The 22,909-nt window shown below is 37.7% G+C and overlaps 1 protein-coding gene across 3 annotated transcripts in view; it reads left to right on the top strand.

Annotated features, from left to right (window-relative positions):
• Positions 1-22,909, top strand: part of masp1 (mannan-binding lectin serine peptidase 1 (C4/C2 activating component of Ra-reactive factor)) — a 50,364-nt gene that overhangs the window by 2,206 nt on the left and 25,249 nt on the right. For 2 of the 3 annotated variants that reach the window (XM_031901420.1, NM_001097405.1), the window contains 8 exon segments: positions 3,655-3,880; positions 11,500-11,677; positions 12,431-12,562; positions 13,536-13,732; positions 15,483-15,630; positions 16,655-16,773; positions 18,099-18,177; positions 22,489-22,626. In XM_031901420.1, coding sequence (XP_031757280.1) covers positions 3,655-3,880; positions 11,500-11,677; positions 12,431-12,562; positions 13,536-13,732; positions 15,483-15,630; positions 16,655-16,773; positions 18,099-18,177; positions 22,489-22,626 — 1,217 coding nt within the window. 3 annotated transcript variants of the gene reach the window in all.

Here is a 22,909-nt window from a genome sequence, read left to right as displayed (position 1 = left end):
CAGCAGTTACACAATTTATTGATAGAATGTACTACATAAATATGTTGCCATCTGGGTATTTGCGATGGACCAGGAAAATATGGAGTAAAAAAAGAAATGCCAATAGAAATACATTTAGCAATTGAATGGAGCAGAAGTTTTGCCAGTTTTGCTTACGATGTTCATAGTGCCTTTAGTGTTGTTCATATACCAGCGTCTTGAAACTTCAGTTCCTCCTTAAATCTGCATATGGTTTAGCTGCAGCCTACAGTTATCGCTGCCAAGAATGTTTTAGAAGAATTTCCTAAGGCTGGCACAGCATAGAGCTTTATGTGCGGTTTGCCAAGAAGAGCTGGCTCATCTCCGTTTCTATGGGATGTTCCCAGACGTGGTGATGCAAAGTAGCAACATAAGGAAGAGAATATTCTGCGTAAATAACTTCATAATACATAGAAGCCCTAAATAACCTGTAAAATATAAGCTAATAAGTGATGTTATCAGTTATAATGAGGGCGTAGTGATTTCACTTTTAGTTGTTTTGTATTATTAAAAATAATCTGCTACCTTTTAAAAAATAACTTGGAGCTCCATGATATGTACAAAGGCACTCGTTCTGCTTGTTCCTCTATTTGGTCATGGAACCCATTGGTTACTTCTAATATCTGTATATTTTACAGCAAGATTTAACTTTTTCCCTTTATTCATTTCAGAGACAATATATTTCTAATACGTAAAGTACATTAGAGGGAATAATACTGATACGATATGGTTACCATAAAAAGCCGTAACTGGCTGTAAGCACACTGTCAGAATGAATTGAAAACGGTTGACAATTCGATAGTTGTACATCAAATCTAATCCAGTCATTTAAGAAGTGCTATAATTTAATGAAACACACATCCTATGTCTAACAAATAATAGCTTCAATGACATCTTCTAATTAGATCCTTTCTAGAAATGAAATGTAAGAAATGTAAGGTTGTATAGCAGTCACTTATTGGGGTGCCTTTTATAGAGCTACACTATTCAATTCAATAAACCTTCAATAAACCTTTCTGCATATATATATATATATATATATAAATTTCCTGGGGGAACCAAAACATCATGTTAGCTATTCATGCTTTTTTCACTTTAGTCCGGTTTGCACTGAATTATAGTAGGATTAATTGTATCTTTGTTGGGATAAAGTACAAAGAAAAAATATTTTATTAAATACAAGTAAATTATCTGGATAACGGGTATCCAGATAAGAGATCCCATACCTGTATTAGGCTCTGAATCAACAAAGATCACAGAGTTAGGGGCCTATTTATTATGCTGTGCAAAAAAAACATTTCATGAAAAAAATGGTGTAAAAAGTTGTGTAAAATACATGGCAAATTTATCAAGGTGTGTTTTATTTTACACTATCTGAACGCCAGATTCGATGCCATTATTTTTTAGCGGAACATGTAACAAATTCCAAAACACTATTTGTACATAGCAAAGCCTTGTGATTTGTGGCAATTTTTGTTGCTATTTTTTATGCATAAAAAATCTGCCCCTTACTGTAGATTAAAGTTGAAAAATGTAAAAGGTTTGAACTGATATCAAGTTTTGTTCAGGGATACAGTTGCATTGACATTTATCACCAATAGATAATTGAGATATAGATTCAGCAGTAAAATATACACAGATATTTTAGATTTCCCCTACCTTTAAATGTCTGTGAAGTATGGGACATTTATTTTGCATGAATGACAGTTCTTGTTACATTGCTAGATAGGCCTCCATCAACAGACCTCCTGCAATTCACACATAAAAAATACCAGGACCAGAAAGAAGGTGAACTCTCCAGGCACTGACAATCATAGAAAGCCTGAGTAAATTGGCAGCTTTATAGAAAGAAATATCTGAGACAGCACAACATAAAAGATCATTTTAAAATGACAAATGGCTTAAGTGGACGTGCACTACAACTGGGTGTTTATTTCTGTGCATTCAGGTTATTCAGTTTGCTGACCAAATACCAGGTCCTGTTAGATGTAGATAATAGAGTGTTTTTTTTCAGTTGAGATACTAATGAAAAATGTATTCCTACAGGTGCATGGAGTGAACTTGTTCATCAAATTGCAATTATTGATATGCTTTTGATTGAGAAGAAAAAATGATAGGTTAGCAGAGCTTTAGTGTAATCACATAGCTGTAGTGTACAAAAGGCAGAGTATAGCAGCTTTAGTATAGGAATGCAAATGACAGCTGAAATGTATTCATTTGAGCCTCTTTTTGTTGTGCCACTTTTTGCATTTAGTATAAAGTGCTCTATATAATAGCTCCGGATCACGATTGTCTCATGCTGTCATCTATTCAATAATCGGACTTGTTTTTTCCTGTCAAAGTGTCTGTGCAAAAGATCAGACCTCTTGGACTGTCCAACTGCCAGACTCTCTTTGTTCCATTATGTTACACTTGCTTTGGAAGTAATTGGGAGCTGCTTTACATAACTTCCAGACAGCTGAGAACATTTCAATATTATCAGCCTGAAACCCTCTGCACGACTGGATTCCGATGGATAAATGATCCTGTTATATGTTATATTCCTCATGACAGAGGAGAGGGCGCAAGATATTTGTGTTTCGGTAAATATTTTTACCAGCAGGTTTTAGAAATCAAAGCCATTTTTATGTGTGTGACACAATGTTATGGTATGTGTGTGTTTAATCTTCTCCACACGGCTGAAGCTAAACATAATATAAATGTAGATGTAATCGAATAGCTTTCTGGAGTTCTCATCAGGGCAAAGGTATATGCTCTGTTTTACTTTCAGAAATCTCAGTAATTCATTTTCAATTATTGGTATGGGATCTGTTATCCAAAAAACCTCTGAAATAAACAGTACCTTGTGTAATGAGCACCTCTAGGCAGGCTCACTTCTTGCTTCCAAGATGGTGGCGCCCATAAGCCATGTGGTTTCCCAGCAACAGAACGCCAACAAGTGCTGACATGATATTATCACGTCATGGCTCAGTGCCAAACTCAAAATAAAAAGATGCTGATGAGCTGGGTTCAATGCCCAATTGTAGGGCTTGTTTAGTAAGTTCCTGGGTGTTCTCTAAATCACCTTTTCTGACTACTCCAATTACTGCCTGCCCTGACCTTTTGCTTAAATTTGACAAAGAGACTCTCGAAACCCTTCGGATACCTCATTTGTCAGTACTCCTCCTAGGTTCTGACTTCAACCCAAGTATGGGCCGTACAGGCCTTAACAGCTTGCACTTGATGGCAACTAAACTGCATGAACCATAATGTTGGTAAAACGATCCTACTGGTTTATTAGTTTACAAATATTTTTTAGCTTTAAGGCATGGTGCTCTATATATTAGGTAAAACCCTCTTGTATTTATAAATCAGTCCCACTATAACTAACATTTACTAGATAACAATTACAAAAATCTGGTTACAATTGTTCTGCTATCAAAGTAGCTTCCCAACATTGCAGTACAATAAGCAGGAATAAACAATTGCTTATTCAGACAATGATTTTTCGTGCTTGTAAAGGATTCTGGATAATAGGTTTCTAAATAACAGATCCCACATTATTCTATGTATCCAAATTACTCAATAAAATGCTTAGTTACAATAAAAACTAAACTGCTTCTGTACAATGAACATGTTTTACTCTTTGTTTTCCAGGATCCCTCTACTCTTCTCCTTCTTCTTGTGGATGCTGTCGGAAGCAGAAGTAATTCAGCTTACTGATACTTTTGGTGAAATCCGGACACCTAATTTTCCTGACTCTTACCCTAGTGATTCAGAGGTGACATGGAACATCACAGTCCCTGAGGGTTTCCGGCTTAAGCTCTATTTTATGCACTTTGATCTGGAACCATCTTATCTGTGCGAGTATGATTATGCCAAGGTAAAATAAAATGTAAAAAGATAAATGGGAAAAGCTGTTAAGTGGTGCTTCTGCTGAAAAACAACTGAAATGCAAAATGCATAGGAGACCACCAACCCTAAATGCAGGTGCAGAAAGAGTGCTTTAATAATACGTAGACAGTGAAGTCCTGCACACCTACCTAATGAATTTCATCCAAGCAGAAATCCATTTATGTTCAGTGAGAACGCTTATTGACTATGTCAAGGGTAACATAAAGCCATGTATTATGAGTTGTTTGTAGAACACGTCCAATAGGACACATGTTTACACAAGTCATATTTACCTGTAGACTTTGCTTGCCCCATGGAAGGAAGTTACACAAGTAAAAACAGCACTACCCAAGTGACAACTGCCTGCAGACTGTAGCAGCACATGGCAGCAGTTACACAACTCACATCTAAGGGGCTGATTTACTAACCCACAAATCCGACCCGAATTGGAAAAGTTCCGACTTGAAAACGAATATTTTGCGACTTTTTCGTATGTTTTGCGATTTTTTCGGATTCTGTACGAATTTTTCGGATCCAATACGATTTTTGCGTAAAAACGCGAGTTTTTCGTATCCATTACGAAAGTTGCGTAAAAAGTTGCGCATTTTGCGTAGCGTTAAAACTTACGCGAAAAATGCGCAACTTTTCGCGTAAGTTTTAACGCTACGCAAAATGCGCAACTTTTTACGCGACTTTCGTAATGGATAGGAAAACTCGCGTTTTTACGCAAAAATCGTATTGGATCCGAAAAATTCGTAAAGAATCCGAAAAAATCGCAAAACATACGAAAAAATCGCAAAGTACCGATCATTACGAAAAAAACGCAATCGGACTCCATTCGACCCGTTCGTGGGTAAGTAAATCAGCCCCTAAGTGTAAACAACAGGGCCCAATGGCAGGTATTTATGCAGGTGGCATGGGTGTGCAGGCTATAGAGCTACTGGTAGGTACCTGCAGAATACAGCTACACAGGGCAGATGTCTACACAAGCAAAATCTGACTATAAGTTAATGTCAAAACAGAACATAAGTTTACACAGCTCAAAGGTTCTGTTGTGGCCTGTTGTGAGGCATTGCAGAAATCCATTGCCATGCCACAAGGCTTTGGCACACATCCAATTTTAAATGTAAATCTCCAAAACACATACATTTCTAGCATATTTATATGTAAATTGTGTAAAAATCTACAGTCCAGATCTGGTACATTTACATACTGCACGTTTTGATATACTGCACATAGATTCCAGGGAGTTTTACCTAATCCTGCTCATTCTTTATTTCCAGTAGTAGTGTAATTGAACCATTAACTATGGCATAACTCTACTATTGGGCTCATTTACAATAAGGGGTAAGGTGCAAAGGGCAAAATATGGCATTTTCTTCCATAGGCATAATTCTGGAACTCTGGAGTTTGCATTTTCCTGTATATCACGCTGTGTGAGTTTGGCATACAGACAGGGTGGCCATGGGCAGAACATAGAACTCTCCTGCTGCATCCAAAGCTTGTCATAAAGTCAAGAACACTGGAGGATGAAAGATGCTTGGAAGACTTTTTAACTGCTGCTTATAGCAAGTAAAAAGCCCAGGCGCACCTTGCATCAGATTTTGAGAGTGCAACTTTAGGGCTGTGAATGTAAATCGGCGGTGGGATGGCATACGTGGCGTGGCCTTGAGAGGACGCTTCGGCGATTTCTGCGCCACGTATGCCATCCCACCGGTGATTTACATTCTAGCTGGTGGGATGGCATTTCAGGGAGATTAGTTACCCACGACAAGGGAGATTTTTTGCACAATCTCCCCATCTGTCACAGCCCTTAGCCAGCACCCTAGAATACCACCCTCTAATGCTAGCATTGGAGTAAGGTGCAAATGTGGACAATTAACAGGGCACTTTGCTTTTTTGCTTAGTACTTTGCACCATACCTCCATTTAGTAAATGAAACAGTGTTATTGCTGGCACTACTGAATAACACTGGCAGCCAATAGCAGGCATCTTAAAGAGTATCAGTACCTCAAATAAGCAAATGTGTCTGTTTGCCAGTGCAACCTAAAGGTGGCCATACACGTTAAGATCTCGCCAAGCGAGCAGATCTTCTCCCGATATCCCCACCTTCGGGTGGGCGATATCGGGCAAATGTAGGCTAATTCGATCTTAAAAAGTCTTAAAGATATTGGGCTAAATCGATTGTTTGGCTCTAGCACTCCAATTACAATGATGGGCATAGGGGCTGTCAGGCCGAGGACCGCATTGGCTGCCCATCCGTTGGGAAAATCAAACCTGCCCTATCGACACCTGGACAATTTTTGGCACAATATTGATAGGGGAGGCCCGTCAAGGGTCCCCATGCACAGGCAGATAAGCTGCCGAATCAGTCTAAAAAAGTAATCAGCAGCTTTAATCTGCTCGTGTCTGGCCACCTTTAGTCCCTCTCACCCTAACAATTATGGTTCTCTTTCTTCAGTACCAACCAAAACAGAAAAGATAATTCTATCTGCAATAGATTGACATTGTTATTATTAAAAATTGTAATTATCAGACTGAAATTATTATTACAGATAGATAAGCTCATAAACAAAGCTGCATTTTCCAAATTGTTTCTGCTGTTTTTAACACTGGAGAATGTAAAGCAGTTACAATCCTTATCTACTATAGGGTTCATTTTAGAAAATGCAGAGGGAAGAGGCTTTCTCTGCCCTAAAATAAACAGAAAGTCTCTGGGCTAAGTTAATATTTGCTATTTTACAGCCCTGTCCAGATCCCTGGCTGATGTCTGTCCAAAGTGAGGGGAGGTTGCTAATGAAATGTTTTCCAGTGAACGTTAATGATATAAACATTCAAAGCTTGACTGACATCTCTCCATTCCTATTCTTAGTTTCCTTTCTTAACGAGCTTTGTGATTTCAGAGTGAACATGTGGAAAGAAGAACAGGAAGGGGATAGGAAATTATATAATAGTCATTGTCCCATGGCAACAACAACATTTTCTTTAGTAACAATGCAAAGAATTAATTTTAAAGAGAGAATAAAGCAATAAATAACTGAATATAATTTCTATCTTCTTAGTCTGCAGTGTTGATTTTTCAACCTCCATAATCTCTTTCGGTAGCTCTCAGCTGTAGATATGATTTGAATATCTTGTTAAAGTCTTTGCATTTTTAGCACTAAACCCCTGTATGGAGAAACCCATGAAGCGAGTAAGCTGCTCCCTGCTGATATCTGACAATGCTCTCTGCTGTGACTGGTTTGAATGAAGTCTCCTTCCAAAGCAAATCTATTATCATCTGTTATTGTTCTTTCTTTCTCTCACAGCTTTTGTAACCCTTGGCCTTAAAACATGAGTTAGAGCTCTGCAGATCAAGTGGATCTGTTCAATTTCTATGAGAAATTCCATGGGAATCCTAGCTGGTTATCTAACTTTCTGCCCCTGCTATGTTTATCATTAGCAGACCTCAGATGTCTCCTTACTGAGAGAGAAGCTTGAAAATCTACAATACTTCAAATAAGAGATGCCATCACGGGCTTTCACTCGCCATGCATCCACTTATAAAGGCACACTTAATTACATACTATAGAGAAAGGTTCACAAAGAATATTTATATAAAAAGCCAAAGTATTATTAATTGCACTTGCATCAATATGATTCCTGCCTCGAAGGTCTTACAGATATCAGATATGGTACCCAGGAAAAGTGCATACAGCACCTCCAGAGATATAAAGGACAGGTTCCCACATGTTTTTATTTTGTGATTAACCAATTTTCGCTTTGATTTTACTTCAAACATTTAGTCTTCATTTCACTGACAATATTGTATACGCACAAGCGATTGCAAGACTTTGCCAAAGCTAAACCAACATGTCTGTAAAAACTAGAATAATTCCCAGTGAAGTACAAAAGTTTTATGGTTTTGTACCTCTAATTCCTCAGTGGTAATGTAAATACATTTTAACTGCTCTGCTGTGATATAGTTTATGTGAAATCCAGCATTTTACAATATTTATTTAGCTAGGGTTGAATGGACTTAAATAGCAAATGTAATTAATTTTTGGTAGAAAAAATATTTGTCAATGACATCAACTAAACCTTGTTCTACTTGTGAAGAAACGCATTCATTTTCATCTATAAAAAAGAAAATATATAGTTGTAAAGTTATATGTAGAAGCAGATATTCTTTGTTCTTGTGTCCCATGGGATTTACTCTAGTTACAGAAGATACAATGGTTTAGCTCCTGCAGCTAAAACTACATCTTTCAAGAATTCTTTTTTTTGTGTAAATCTATTTTCAGGTGAAACAAACAGAGAATTTCTTAAATGATCAATTGTTCTGCAGCCACAAGATAATAGATATAAAAATAAAAAAAAAAAAACTAAACAACCCTTTGGATGTTGCTCCCAGGGGCCTCAAAGCAGATGCTTATTTTTGAATTCCTGGCATAAAGTCAAGCCTTAGTGACATAAAAACCAAGTGCACTGTCAAACAAAGCCTTCTGTAGGCTGCCAGTAGGGGCTACCAATAGCTAATCACAGCCTATAATTGGTGCCCCAGGAAATGTTTTGCATGTTTTTGTTGCTCTCCAATTTTTTTTTCAATTTGAATGTAGCTCATGGATTTAAAAGGTTGGGGACCCCTGTGTTAGACCATACACAAAGCTGAGGTATAAAAGTCCCAACTATACAAATACAACTATTGCCCACACATGCAGATGATTTAAGGTGGTGTATTTCTTTAAGAAAATATAAGTACTGGCTCTATAAGAACATTATGTCTAACACTTCCCTTAGTGTGTGGGTTTCTAAACATATAACAATAACAGAACATTTCACGCAGTAATAACATTCCATTTACAAATGACATTGTCGTTTCCAAAGTGACATCTCAAATGTAAAAGTGCAATTTCCATTTCATTCCCGCTTAAAGAAATAAATAGCATTTGCATTAACTGTACAAGCAATATGTAAAAAATATCTCCTGTTAGCCCAGGAATTTCTAGTTTCTTCCCAGGCATGATTCTGACTGATGACTCCTGTGCAGGGTTAATAACGTCCTTTAAGCAACCAACTTGGATTGTAAGCTGTATGGGCTAGGGACCTTTTTCCTACTGTCTTTGCCTTAAGGTGGCCATACACGCACCGATATTATCGTACGAAACCTCGTTTCGTACGATAATCGGTGCGTGTATGGCATGTCAGCGAGCCGACCGATATCGCAGGAAGCTGCTGATATCGGTCGACTCGCCGATCGGCCAGGTTAGAAAATTTTGATCGGGCGCCATAAAAGGCGCCTGACCAAAATTCTCCCTTCAGAGCTGAATCGGCAGAAGGAGGTAGAAATCCTATTGTTTCTACCTCCTTACCTGCCGATTCAGCCCTGAATGGTGTGTGGCGGATCTGACGATGTTTCGTGCGACCGACGGTCGTACGAAACATCGTGAGATCGCCACGTGTATGGCCAGCTTTAAGGACAGGGCTCTGCTGCTCCTCCTGATGCTGATCTCTCATTCCCTGTTGCACGCTGTTGTGCCCCTTAGCACTTGCATTCTGGGGAATATAAAAAATTTTCAGCAGTTTCAGGACAAATTTGCTCATCACTAAAAATAAGCCTTATGGTAGGCCATCAGCATACTGGCAAAGAAAATGCCTTAGGTGGTAAAAAAGGATCTATATGTATCTATATTTACACAAATACAAAAAAAGATAGTAGTTGCAATAAGAGAAGAGTCAAAGACACAAGAGGATGGAGGTCCATGCCCCGTAGAGCATATAGCAAATATATAGTGCTATCATATAATTTCCCACATGATGCATAATGCATTTTCCTGATTTTATACCATTTTTTCTGGCCCCCTGAAAACATAAAATGGGAGATCTATTGTACATGTATTAAAAACAACTCTTTTCAGATTAAGAAAGAAAACTGTATTTTACTACTTGATTGGGGTGGACTTGCCCAGACAGAAGCCTGTATGTAATCATAGCAGTTACTGTAGTTCTCTCTCATCTGCATTCATTCAGTTGTAGTTTCCTTCAGATCACATTCACACCTTACAGGGACATTATCCCTTTTTTAACTTTACCCTTCATTTAAAGTAAACAAAAGGTATAATCACACCTTAGACAATCCTTTTATTCTAATGAAAGCTGCATTTCTCTTGCTTGGGGGTTGGGCATGCCTAGACAGTGGCTTGTCCGTAAACATAGTAGCTAATTCTCTCTTATCCGCATTCTCCTTCCACAGGTCCTATAGGTCATGCTGTGACCTTCAGGGCAATGGCACATTGGGAAATCTCAACTTTTTTTCCATGTCTAAAACTGCAGCATCAAACCTTCTTTCTGTCCTTTATGAAAACTATTGAAAGTATTAACACAGGGGCTTGTTAGGCAATTATCTCCAAAAAGTCATAAAGGAAGAAAAGTGAAGGTTTTGGGAAGCTTAGCATTCCCGGAAAGAGACTGTCTGCTATATATAAATATATATATTAAAAAGACTTTCATGGAAAGTCTTCCATTTCCATGACGTGTGTAATGCACTAGCTTGTAGACAACTGTATTTGACAATGCATAACTCTATTAATATGTAATACAAGTTATGGAAAATGTGTTTAAACTTTTTAGCAGATGTCAGTGCGCTTCAAGCTGAGAGAGAGCCTAGTTTCTGGCATAGATGTTCCCTGCACAGTTGACCGCCTTATCTACATTCAGAGTATTTACAGCAAGTGACAATGACCTGGAGGATGATTTCCTACAGGGAAGAGCACATTATGAACCAACCTAATGTTTAACTGTTTGAAAAAGATTTAAGGGAAATGTTAAAACTAATATATATAATGGTTTTCCCTTCCTATATACTATATTATTCTTTTTGAAATGTCTACTTTACCCTGAAACTTGGTAACTGTATATTTGGTTTTTATTGCAATTTGCATCTAAATGCTTAGTTATAATAACAGTAGGAATAACCGTCACCTAATGTTGTTGCTGCCATCATCTTTCTACCGCATACAGAGAATATTTTTAATATATATAATGTTCAATCTATAGCTTTAGCAGATGGTTGTAGAATTGGTGCTGGGGGTTCAGGAAGGCAGTTTAGCCAGGAATCAGCAAAATCTCAATGGCTGAATATTGTCCATTGCACCTTTTCTATTCCAGACTACCAGACTGAAAGAGTTTAGCTGTGATTGTTGTGTTTAAATCAGCTTGTTTGCTGTGCATGTAAAACATTTTGTGACAAAATGAGACAAATAATATGATTCATTTTGCTTTTTCTGGTCTTTGGACTAGCAGAGCATGGCACATATATTGTGTGTATTTCTTCATTTATATTTAAACATATACTCTTTTTGGCTCAAAGAATAAACTAAAAGGGGAGCGAATTGTGCTCAAGGTCTATTCATTCATAACAGGCAATAAAACATTAGCATTTGGTGGTTTAAGGGCAAACATATGGTTAATTGCTAAGGGTTACTACTACTATTCTGCCTAAAGTTTAAATAGAATAATATGTATTTTTCGTTATTGCATAAACTAAACAGAAAGACATCTGCCCCCTTATATCTGTCATTTTGTATTGCATTATGAAAAAATATGTCCAGCTTGTGCTTTGGCTTTCAGGTGGAGACTGAAGACCAGGTTATTGCCTCCTTCTGTGGGAAAGAAAGCACCGACACAGAACAAGCTCCGGGCAAACAGATTATTACATCACCTGGTAATTTCCTGAGCCTCACTTTTCGCTCTGACTTCTCCAATGAGGAGCGCTTCACAGGCTTCGATGCTCATTATAGCGCAATAGGTATGTGCCTCTGGCTTTGCATGCACCTCATTGTAATTACCATCATACCTTAAAAGTTTCATGTGCTGGATCATATGAATAAAGAAAGCAGCCTTCATTTTCTGTACTGTTATTTATTACCAGATACCTACTGTCTTTATAATAAAGCATTATCCATATATTCTCTATACAACAGACACAGAGTTTCTATTGATAACACCACTATGGCTTTAGGCTAATGCCACATGGGGCAGATTCTCAGCCTGCGGATAAATACAGGGAGAATCCACCCTATGCTTCAAAAAGTTGATTGTTATGCCTGTACCCAGAGCCATTGTGTCAGCTCAGGTGCAGGCATCCTAAGCAGGGGCGGATTTTCAGTGTGCATTTATCTTGAGAACCTGCCCCATGTGGCATCAGCCTTACAGAATCAAATAAAATGTGGTAGACATAAGTTGGATACAGAGAAAATAGGGCAAATTTATTGTGGGCGACTAAACTCCCCGATATGACATCCCACCGGCGAAAATGTAAATCGCCGGTGGGATGGCATATGCGGCGGCGCGATTTGCTGAAATTGCCGAAGTTGCCTTGAGAGGCAACTTCGGGAATCGAAGATTAGTTCGCAATCGAGATTAGTTGCCCGCAACAAGGGAGATTTGTCGCGGGCGACTAATCTCTCCGTGTACGAGAGCCCTTAGTGGTCACTGAGAGAATTTTGGTAACTATACCACAAGAGAAAACTTATTTTGTTTACATTTTTTATCTTTTCAGATATAGACGAGTGTACAGAAAAAAATGATGAAGACCTGGTTTGTGACCATCACTGCCACAATTACATTGGAGGGTTCTATTGCTCATGTAGATTTGGTTACCTCTTGCACACGGATAACAGAACATGCAAAGGTGCTTCCTAATAACCAGGGTTGGTCACCACCCCTTTCTTGTAAAGTTCTAACAGATCACATATCAATACCCACTTACAAGTTCTAGCACATTTACTTACATGTCCTTCCACCTATTGATATGGCAGCTATACAGTTCCTTGCTGGCACAAGTTGACACACGTAGAAATAATGTGCAGGATGGGAATATTCAGTCTTTTTGTGGTATATTTTTTTTTTTATATATAAAAAATATCTCCTATAGTTTTAACATGTTCCCAGTTAGAAACTCCTGGGTCTCTTTGTCAGTATGGCTTAGCTATATCAGTATTTGCAGCAGAGACTTGCAATGCGTTTAATGAAAACAGAGAACCACACTCAAGTGGCAAAAGTGATGCCTTTTGCTGGCATAATTGCAAACTCCCAAGACTACTAGAGCCCTTTTATAGTCACCTTTAAAGGTTGCAACCTTAATCTGTCAGGCATTAAAAAGTTACCTAGGTTAGTCAAGCAGAATCACATGTTATTTAACTATTTTGTGATTTTAAATCAACCTGACGTGTGTGGGCCATAGACAATTCATATGCCAATGCAAAATCTTTTGGGGATTTGAAGCAGCCTGGTTAAAAAGTCTGTAAACTCATCGGATAAACACTGAACCTGGAAACCAAGCAGTATTTTCATTTTTAGGCTGGAGATTTAAAATAGCTAAGTAAACAAATCAAAAAATTAAAACATGTAATTCAGTAAAAATTGTATTATAATCTTAGTGTCTACATCATACTTAAGTACTTTAAAATTTTACTGTCCCTTTAAATACCCCAAATAATTATCCTGTACGTATAGATTTATACTATTTCATAACTTTTGTTTGCTACCACACATGAAGGTGTTATACAACGCAGAAGGAGCATATGAGTAGAAAATGAGCTTACCTGTTCATCATACTGTTTCTTATCAGTATATTAATGCTTTTCCATGAACCTCTTTCCCAGTGGAATGCAGTGATAATCTTTTTACCCAAAGAAGTGGGTTGATTTCAAGTCCAGACTATCCCAGTTCGTATCCCAAGAGCTCAGACTGCCGCTATAGGATTGAGCTAGAAGAAGGCTTTGTAATAAATCTGCATTTTGATGACAACTTTGATGTTGAGGACCATCCGGAAGTCACATGCCCTTATGATTACTTAAAGGTACTTAGATCACAATGCAAAACAGTAATGAAATAAAGTTTTATTATTGCACATTTCCTTTAGTACATCTGCTTAACAGTATGCATGGATTGTTGCCATAGTGCATGGACAATACTGTAATGTACAAGATTTCCTATACACTTATGGGATCCCATATCCGGAAACCCGTTCTGAATTATGGAAAGGCCATCTCCCTTAGACTCCATTATAGCCAAATAATTCTAATTTTTAAAAATGATTTTCTTTTTCCCTGTAATATTATTATTAACATTTATTTATAAAGCTCCAACATATTCCGCAGCGCTGTACAATAAGTAATAATAAAACAGTACCTTGTACTTGATCCCAGCTAAGATATAATTAATCCTTATTGGAGGCAAAACAAGCCTATTGGGTTTATTCAATATTTAAATTATTTTTAGCAGACTTAAGTTATGGAGATACAAATTACGGAAAGATCCCTTATTCAGAACACCCCAGGTCCCGGGCATTCTGGATAATAGGTCCCATACCTGTAATAATATGACTTCCGCTTATATTAGTGCATCACACACAAGGTACAGAGCTTTGAGCAGGTATTAAGTAGAAATCTTTCTTTGCACATCAGGAATTTAAATTTAAATGCAAAGTTGAATGCAAAAATGGAGAAGCAGAATGGCTCTATCTAGAAGATAAGTTGAGATTTAGAAAGGGGGCCCCGGAATGGAACGAGGCAGGAGTTGAGGGTACGGGGCCATGACAGGGATAGGAAAAGGCCCGGGAAAGTTTGTTGGGGATAGGGTTTATGGGTAATGTAGTCCTACATGGGATTGGCTGAGAGCAGGAGAGAAAGAGTTAAGCAAGGAGGAGCATAGGGGAAGGTGGCCATTTTGTGAGAACAAGCTCCCACCCTCCCTCCCTTATTCGAGGAGAAAAGAAAGAGGGTTGAAGGGGAGATGGGAGGTACAAGACCATAGTCGCAGCCGAGGATGCATTAGACAAAGGAGAGGCAGGCGGAAGGTTAGGCCTGAGGCTAGGGATTACAGCCATAGGTCGGTGGGAAATGGGGCTGTGGGGGTTAGAAAAGGGGGTTTTTTCACCTCAAGGAACTGATCGCGGTGGGGGCAGGTACAGCTTCCACAAAGCAGCCTTCAGTGGCTTATTGTTATTGTGTTATAAAGAGATTAAGATATGTTATTTAATTACATTAATAGGTTATTGTTAAATCGGGTTATGTGTAATAATGGAAAATGTTATATTGTTGCAAATAAACGGGCTGCGGCCTTTTTCTATCCACAAAGAAGGGATGTTGTGTGAGTGTATTCGAAGGGGGGATCACAAGGGGTACAAAAGCGGAGAGGGAAGGGTTGTTATAGAGGGCCACCAAGTTGACGCTGCCCTTGTCAGGTGGAGTTTGTGTGAATCGAGAAAGCACGCAGAGGTTAAAGACAGGTAGTAAACAGGGGTCTCTGTGCCACCCCATACATAACAGGGGCAACTTGAATTTAACTGTGTGAAATTCAATACCAAAATTTTTGTACCTCTGCCCAAGAATTGCAGTGAGTGCAATTATGTTGGGATTCTGGGAAAGAATGGGGCATTGTGAGTAAAATAGTGGTTAGTACCAATTGTTTGCACTTTGCACTTCCCAATGTCACAGTTAAGCAATATGTGTGCGTGTGCTGTGTTACATGATGAGCCCTAAAAAGATTGCAACCTTGTATTGTTTCATTAATGCTAAGGTTGTACAATAACTTCTGTCTGTTCATAGATCAAAACTGGGAAAAAAGAAATTGGTCCACTGTGTGGAGAGAAATCACCAGGGAGGATTGAAACCGGAAGCAACAGTGTTCAGATTCTGTTCCACAGTGACAACTCAGGGGAAAATGGAGGATGGAGATTCTCCTACTCTGTATCAGGTGATATAATTGCTCCTGGTGTCCTGAAACCATAAATACAGCTCAGGCAGCATACACTTAATAACAAATGAAATCATTTATCAACTTGATTTTATCACTTAAATACAAAACGAATCATATCGTATTCTACTCTCTGTGTGTTTCTCCTATTATTACTCAGCATAATTTACAGAATCCATAACACATATTTTATAATGCTCTTGTGCAGGAAATAAGCAACAGAAAGGCTTCAGGCAGCCTTCATAATGACTTTTGGTATGGTCATTAATCTCTCTGCAGACATTTTGAAGTTTAAATACTATTTAAAATGCTAACATTTATTTTTTGAAATATGAATTAATATGCCCCATAAATAAAAATACCAATATATACAGGCATAGGATCCTTTATCTAGAATCCCGTTATCCAGAGTTCCGAATTATGGAAATCTTTTGTTTAAAATGGAGTCTAAGGGAGATCCCACAGACTTCATTTTAAACAAAAGATTCTAATTTTTTTAAATGATTTCCTTTTTCTCTGTAATATTAAAACAGTACCTTGTACTTGATCCCAACTAAGATATAATTAATCCTTATTGGATGCAAAACAATACTATTTGGTTTATTTAGTGTTTAAATGATTTTTTTAGTAAACTTAAAGCATGGTGATCCAAACTAGAGAAAGATCCCTTATCCGGAAGACCCCAGGTCCCGAGCATTCTGAATAACACGTCCCATACCTGTACAATAAAGAGTCTCTGCGGAACAGACCATGTCCAGTTGTTTTTTAACATTCAGAGCAATAATATATTTGTTTTCACATTATCACAGCTGAGGGAATCCAAAAGCCATATTGTCATTTTAAAGCTACTGTATATTGATAAAAACAAGCCCTCCCAAGGCCAATGTTTTTACTGCCCTTTTTCATTTCAAGACTGCTCTAGTGTTGAAACTTTTATTGAATTGAAGTATGACACATATTGTCAAACATATGAAAATACATACATAACACTTAAGCCATCTGGTTTATTATCTTTCTGCTTTAGGTACTCCATGCCCAAATCTGCGTCCACCAATCAATGGAAAACTTGAACCTTCTCAGGCTGAATATACATTTAAAGATCAGGTTGTAATTAGCTGCAACCAAGGGTACAGAGTGCTGAAGGTGAGTGCTCTTTATCTGAAACACACTTCCAAAATATTAGATATATAACAAGTTTGTTTACTAACGCTAGACACAGCACTGAGTACAGAAACGGATGCAAAATTATACCCATTAAAATGTCATACCCAAAGCCATGTGTCAATTTGCCAGTTGAGATGCATCATACAAGTGAACTCTTTACCTAACACCTGCCATGAATAGGCAGTAAGTACAGTGTGACTTTTGTGTACAGTATTGTGCCAGCCGGATGGTGCAAAACAGGTCAAAGACAAAGAAACGTAGTGGCAGCAATTGAAGTTCTCAGATTCTGAGGTTGTAATGTGCAGTTCAGCTCATCACATCATCTGGACACCTAGGTGTAGGATTTGTGTATGATTTTAGATATCTATATTGCCCATTCTGCCTCAAAGGTTATGCACATGTATGGCTGTGCTAGTTCCCATCAGCAAATGTGCCTAATGAACACAGTTGCAAAAAAAGTGGTTTAGGCTTTGTATGTATTTGCAGCTTAGATTTGGGTTGTGATACATTTAAACATTAAATAAAGCCCATTATTTTGCCACCAATGTTAGTTAAGATAGATAGATAGAAACTATACAGGTACATAGTTAAGCTGAGTTGAAAAAAGACTAAAGTCCATCGAGGTCAACCCCTCTATGTGAACCCCAGCACACACATAAACCTATAACAAACTATCTATACACTCATATATATAAACTATATAAACTATATACATATATATATATATACCAATATGTATACTAATTGTAGATTTTAGTATCACAATAGCCTTGGATACTATGATTGTTCAAGAAATCACCCAGGTCCCTCTTAAAGGCAATAACAGAACCTGCACAACATCAATAGGAAGAGCATTCCCCAGCCTCACTGTGAAAAACCACCTATGCTGCTTCAATGAAAGTTCCGTTCCTTTAATCTCAAGGGGGGGCCTCTGGTGCGCTGGTCGTTTTTATAGGAAAAAAGAACATCCCCCATCTGCCTATAATCCCCTCTAATGTACTTGTACAGAGTAATCATGTCCCCTCGCAAGCGCCTCTTTTCCAGAGAAAACAACCCCAACTTCGACAGTCTAACCTCATAGTTTAAATCTTCCATCCCCTTAACCAGTTTAGTTGCAGTCTCTGCACTCTCTCCAGCTCATTAATATCCTTCTTAAGGACTGGAGCCCAAAACTGCACTGCATACTCAAGGTGAGGCCTTACCAGGGACCTATAAAGAGGCAAAATTTGCCTCTTTAGGTTAAGAAGGAACTGCTGCGCACTCAGTATTACTAGCTTAAACTGAATGTTCTTATGCTTACCTAGGATAATGTTGAGATGGAGAGTTTCCAGATTGAATGTCGAAAAGATGGAACATGGAGTAACCAAATCCCAACGTGTCAAAGTAAGAGCTAAGGATTTAAAGTTTTGCTTTCTTTTGAAAGTGTGAATTTTTCCATCTTTTGAAGATTTAGTCCCTTTTCATTTCACAGTACAAAAAGTCTGTGAAATGCTAATATTCATGGTTGTTATGGGAAGGCTGTTATGCATAGTGAATTCTTAATGGAAACGCATCATTTGATGTGAAGCTTAACCAATGGGGTTTTTTGTTTGCTTTGTTGCATTTGCTATTTTTCCACATTTCTTTTTCACCTTTTTCTTTCATATCTCTTTATCTTAATCACAAAATAAACAATAAATGGCCGTATTATTCAAAATCTTCAATTGGAAGATGCATCACCAAAATTTGTAATGAGCTTAAAGGAATACTGTCAAAATACTTTTCAAAACGTATCAGTTATAAGAATTCAGCACTGAAGTCTATTTTTTAGTGCAAAACACGGGGCTAGTCATGTTCTTCACTTCCCAGGGTGCCACAGCCATTTGACTTGTGCTCTGATAAACTTCAGTCACACTTTACTGCTGCACAGCAAGTTTGAGCGATATCACCCACCTCCCTTTCCCCCCAGCAGCCAGTATTGCAAAAAGTGGTAGATATCAGAATAGCACTTAAAAATAAGAAATCCAAGCCCAGCTTGGGACTCGAATAGTGGGAGTAGGAGAAACAATAGGTTACCTTAAAGCAGTTCTAATGTGTAGCGCTGGCTCCTTCTGAAAGCTCAGACTCAGGCACAATGCACTGAGATGGCTGCCTACACACCAATATTACAGCTAAAAAATACATTTGTTGGGAGTGTTTTGTAGAGTGAATTAGTTGCCCTTTGAACAGTGTAACTTATAAATGAAAAGAATAGCATAAAAATCATGGCAGAATCCCATTAAATGTCTGTTACTCTGGCAGTGGAACAATAGGTAACATAGACACTTTACAGAATGGATTCCAAACCTGAGTCCTCCAGCTGGAAGAACGCTGGAAGCTGTAGTTCAAAATAGCTTGAGGATCACTAGATTTAGATCCCCTCCCAATAGACATGTAAAGACTCAATGCCCAGTCTATAGTATCCAAATTTTGTTGGGACCTGGGGTTTTCCAGATAAGGGGTCTTTCCGTAATTTGGATCTCCTACCTTAATCTACTAAAAAAATTATTTAAATGGTAATTAAACTAAATAGGATTGTTTTGCCTCCAATAAGGGGTAATTATATCTTAGTTGGGATCAAGTACAAGGTACTGTTTTATTATTATAGAGAAAAAGGAAACCATTTGTAAAAATATGAATTATTTGATTACAATGGAGTCTATGGGAGATGGCCTTTCCATAATTTGGAACTTTCTGGATAATGGGTTTCCAGATAAGGGGTCCTGTACATGCTACTTGTTTTTCTTGAGCTGAAGAGGGCAAAAGGGATCCAATCCAGAGATAAACCCCCTACATAAGGAGATATCTTATAATTATATATTTTAGTAAATTAACTGAGCTATTTACAGGGGAGTTACAAGTGTAAAAGCAAAATAAGTCTGAAATACTGCTTTATAAAAATGGAAAATATGGATTATGAAGTTCTATTTGTTTTGCTCATATATAAAAAACATATATATAGGTGTATACTATCTAATTATAGTCATTGTGCTGGTGATTTGCTTTCTATATTTCTGCAATTGTTTTTACCACAGAGTTAATTGCCTGTGCTCTGGTGTTTTCTATCTGAAATCTGTCTGCATGAATACTAATTCCCACCTTTCCTTCTCTCTCCTTTCTTCTCTTCTTTTCTCCTCTTTAAATGGATGCTCTGCTCTGTTGCCTGTCTTGCCTTTATAAAGAAACAGAAAAGGATGTCAGGATGAGCTGAAGACTGGAATAAGATCTCTTTACAAAATGGCCTGTTGCACTTGATAATGCGGAAGATGCTCTTTGTGCCATTCAGGCAGAAGGGTGTGTGTGAGACACAATGTAGGCTCCATGCTAGAACTGAACAAAACACACCAGTCTCAGACTCTGTCTCGCACAGTGCACCAGTTGTGCCAGAAGAAAGTACTAAGTTATTATATAGAGTGGATTACCGGTTGCAACTTTTTTTAGATTTTTTTTTTTTTTTTCAGATGTTCTGTTTTTTAATAAAAAGTAAACTTTTTCTAAACAACCCAGTCTACTGGAAATTATGGCTTAAATATTGCAAAACTTATTATTCCTCTCCATTATATGTAAATATATTTTTCTTGCTTACAAAGTCCTGATTTGTATTGCAGTGAAAGGTTTTTTTCTGAAGAAATCTCTGAAATTTCTTAATTTTCTACCAAACTGGGTAATCAAACATATTTTTACTTACCATGTTGGAAAATCTAAGTGCCAACTAGTCTGCTAAATGCCCTTGTTATTTATACATTCAAAGTACAGAAATGTGCCTTTTAAAGTTCATATGGCATTCTTTTTTATTGGTGCCCCATAGGCCCACAGATATAAGGGGCAGGTTGCAAAATGCAAAAAAACTTTTTAAACTGCTATTTTTGCACTTTTACCCTGCCCTTTTCTGTATTGCCGCAGGTCACTGCCCTCCAAAATGAGTGCTGTATTCATGAGGTATAAGAGTGGGGAAGGAACAAATGCAACCTCCCTACTACCCACTACTGATGTCCTAACTTGCATGTCATTCAGACACACAAGTTATTGACCACCACCAGCCGCAGAGCATAGGGGGACCCTGTACTTATTACCTGCCCTATTGAAGGCAGTAAGGACAGGGGTGCCTTGCACCTGCCAGCACTGTGCTTTGCACCTAGCACCTACTGTAGCACCAGATACAAGCACTTTTTTATAGAGAGCTAAGGGGCACTCTATTGTGCATCCTGGGTTATAGACAGGGTCGGACCCCTGCACCTCCCCAATGACCAACTCAGTTAGAAATGTTAGTACAGGTATGGGATCCGTTATTAAGAAACCCATTATCCAGAAAGCTCTGAAGTACATGAAGGGCATCTACTGTTCCAATCCATTCTGATCAATTTTCTCTGTAATAATAAAACAGCATCTTGCATGTGATTACAACCAAGATATAATAAATCATTACTGGAGGCATAACATTCTGCTGGGGTTATTTGATGTATAAATATTTTTTTGGTGTTAAAGTATGGGAATCCAAATTATGTAAAGAACCCATATCCAAAAAAACACAAGTCCCGAGCATTCTGGATAATAGGCTCCATACCTGTATGAGGTGGGAAAGTGTATTGTGCTTACATTTTACTATCTATGTACTTTAATATAAAAAACTATGATTAGAGCCGCAATATATACAAATAGCCTGTGACTATCTTTTTTAGACTATTTTTATAAGATCAATAAAAGTAATGCAGGGGTTATGGCCATAATCAAAGCTTGCCCTTATGTATATGATTTTACATATAAACACTGTGAAACCAATGAATGCTACCAGCAACAATCTTCTTGTTACATTTGCTGTCTCTCACGGCCAATGCAGTAGCTCATAAGCTGTAGGGAGGAAAGCAATGTATGATTACTAAGCTGTCTTAATAAGAAACAACTGACTGTAAGGCTGATATCCCATGGAGCAGTTTAGTCGCATGCGTTAGATCTCTGCCATCGTGGACGAATAACTTCTCTGAAATTCCAGCATTGCTGGTGGAAAGCCCTTCACATAGCTTTGGTTTTCTGAAGTCATGCGAAGTTGCCTGCAGGAGTAAAGTTTGCTTGACTTCGGAATACCGAAGTGATGAAAAGGGCTCCTATTGTTGCTGGTCAGTGGGGCATCAGCCTAAGGCCCTTCATTGGAAACATATTCCAATTCAATGCAAAAGAGAAAATCAAAAAATCAAATCAAAAAGTAGATTAATATTGAAGTAAATATACTGTATGTACCTTCATGGTATAATGTACTATAATACTATACCTGCCCCTTTACACAGTATTTAATTTCATTGTGGTAGTGGTGCTGAGGGACCAGAGCAGATATACAACTAATACATAACTAACTCTTTAATGAGTTGTTTTTTTCCTATTAGTTACATTTCCTTTAGCTTTTTCATCATCAGACATACTTGTTCCAGCTCAGAATTTTGTTTTTCTTGGGAAGAAGGTGAGTAAAGACTCAAAATGGTGCACAGTTTATATAATTTTTTCAAAAGTTGATGTAGTATTTCTAGAGCTGATTCACTATGCACCCCACATTTACATTAAGAACATGCAAGAGCTAGATTTCTACAGATTAAACATTTCATGTGGTTGTATTGACCAGGGTAATGCTATGGTTGCATTGTTTGATCAGAAATAGACAGTGACCAAAACATATTTGCTTTTTAGTTGTTGACTGTAAGACACCAAAGGAGATAGAGAATGGATTCATCACCTACTCTACAGCAGAAAATCGTACCACATTCCAGTCCAGCTTTAACTATTCCTGCAGGGAACCTTACTACACTATGGTTCCAAACATAACAAGTAAGTGGATTTCTTAAAGTCTCACTAAATAAAGGTTGTTATAAATAAATATTTCAATAGGATGATAATCTGCTTTAATTAAATATCAACCCTCTTTCCATTATGAATTGTCCCTGTTACTCTGCTGTCTAAGATAAATATCTATATAACATATATAATATAATGAAAAATATAGTCCCAGGTCAGAATATATAGTTAAACCCAATCAGTAGGATGCACCATATAAGTATATCAGTTTGGTGCTAATTTTAATCACTAATTATTTTTATTATTAACATGTTTT

Source organism: Xenopus tropicalis, chromosome 5 (assembly GCF_000004195.4).
Source record: "Xenopus tropicalis strain Nigerian chromosome 5, UCB_Xtro_10.0, whole genome shotgun sequence".
Lineage (NCBI taxonomy): Eukaryota > Metazoa > Chordata > Amphibia > Anura > Pipidae > Xenopus > Xenopus tropicalis.
The sequence above is the reverse complement of the archived record's forward strand: the minus strand, read 5'-3'. Positions and strand labels throughout refer to the sequence as shown.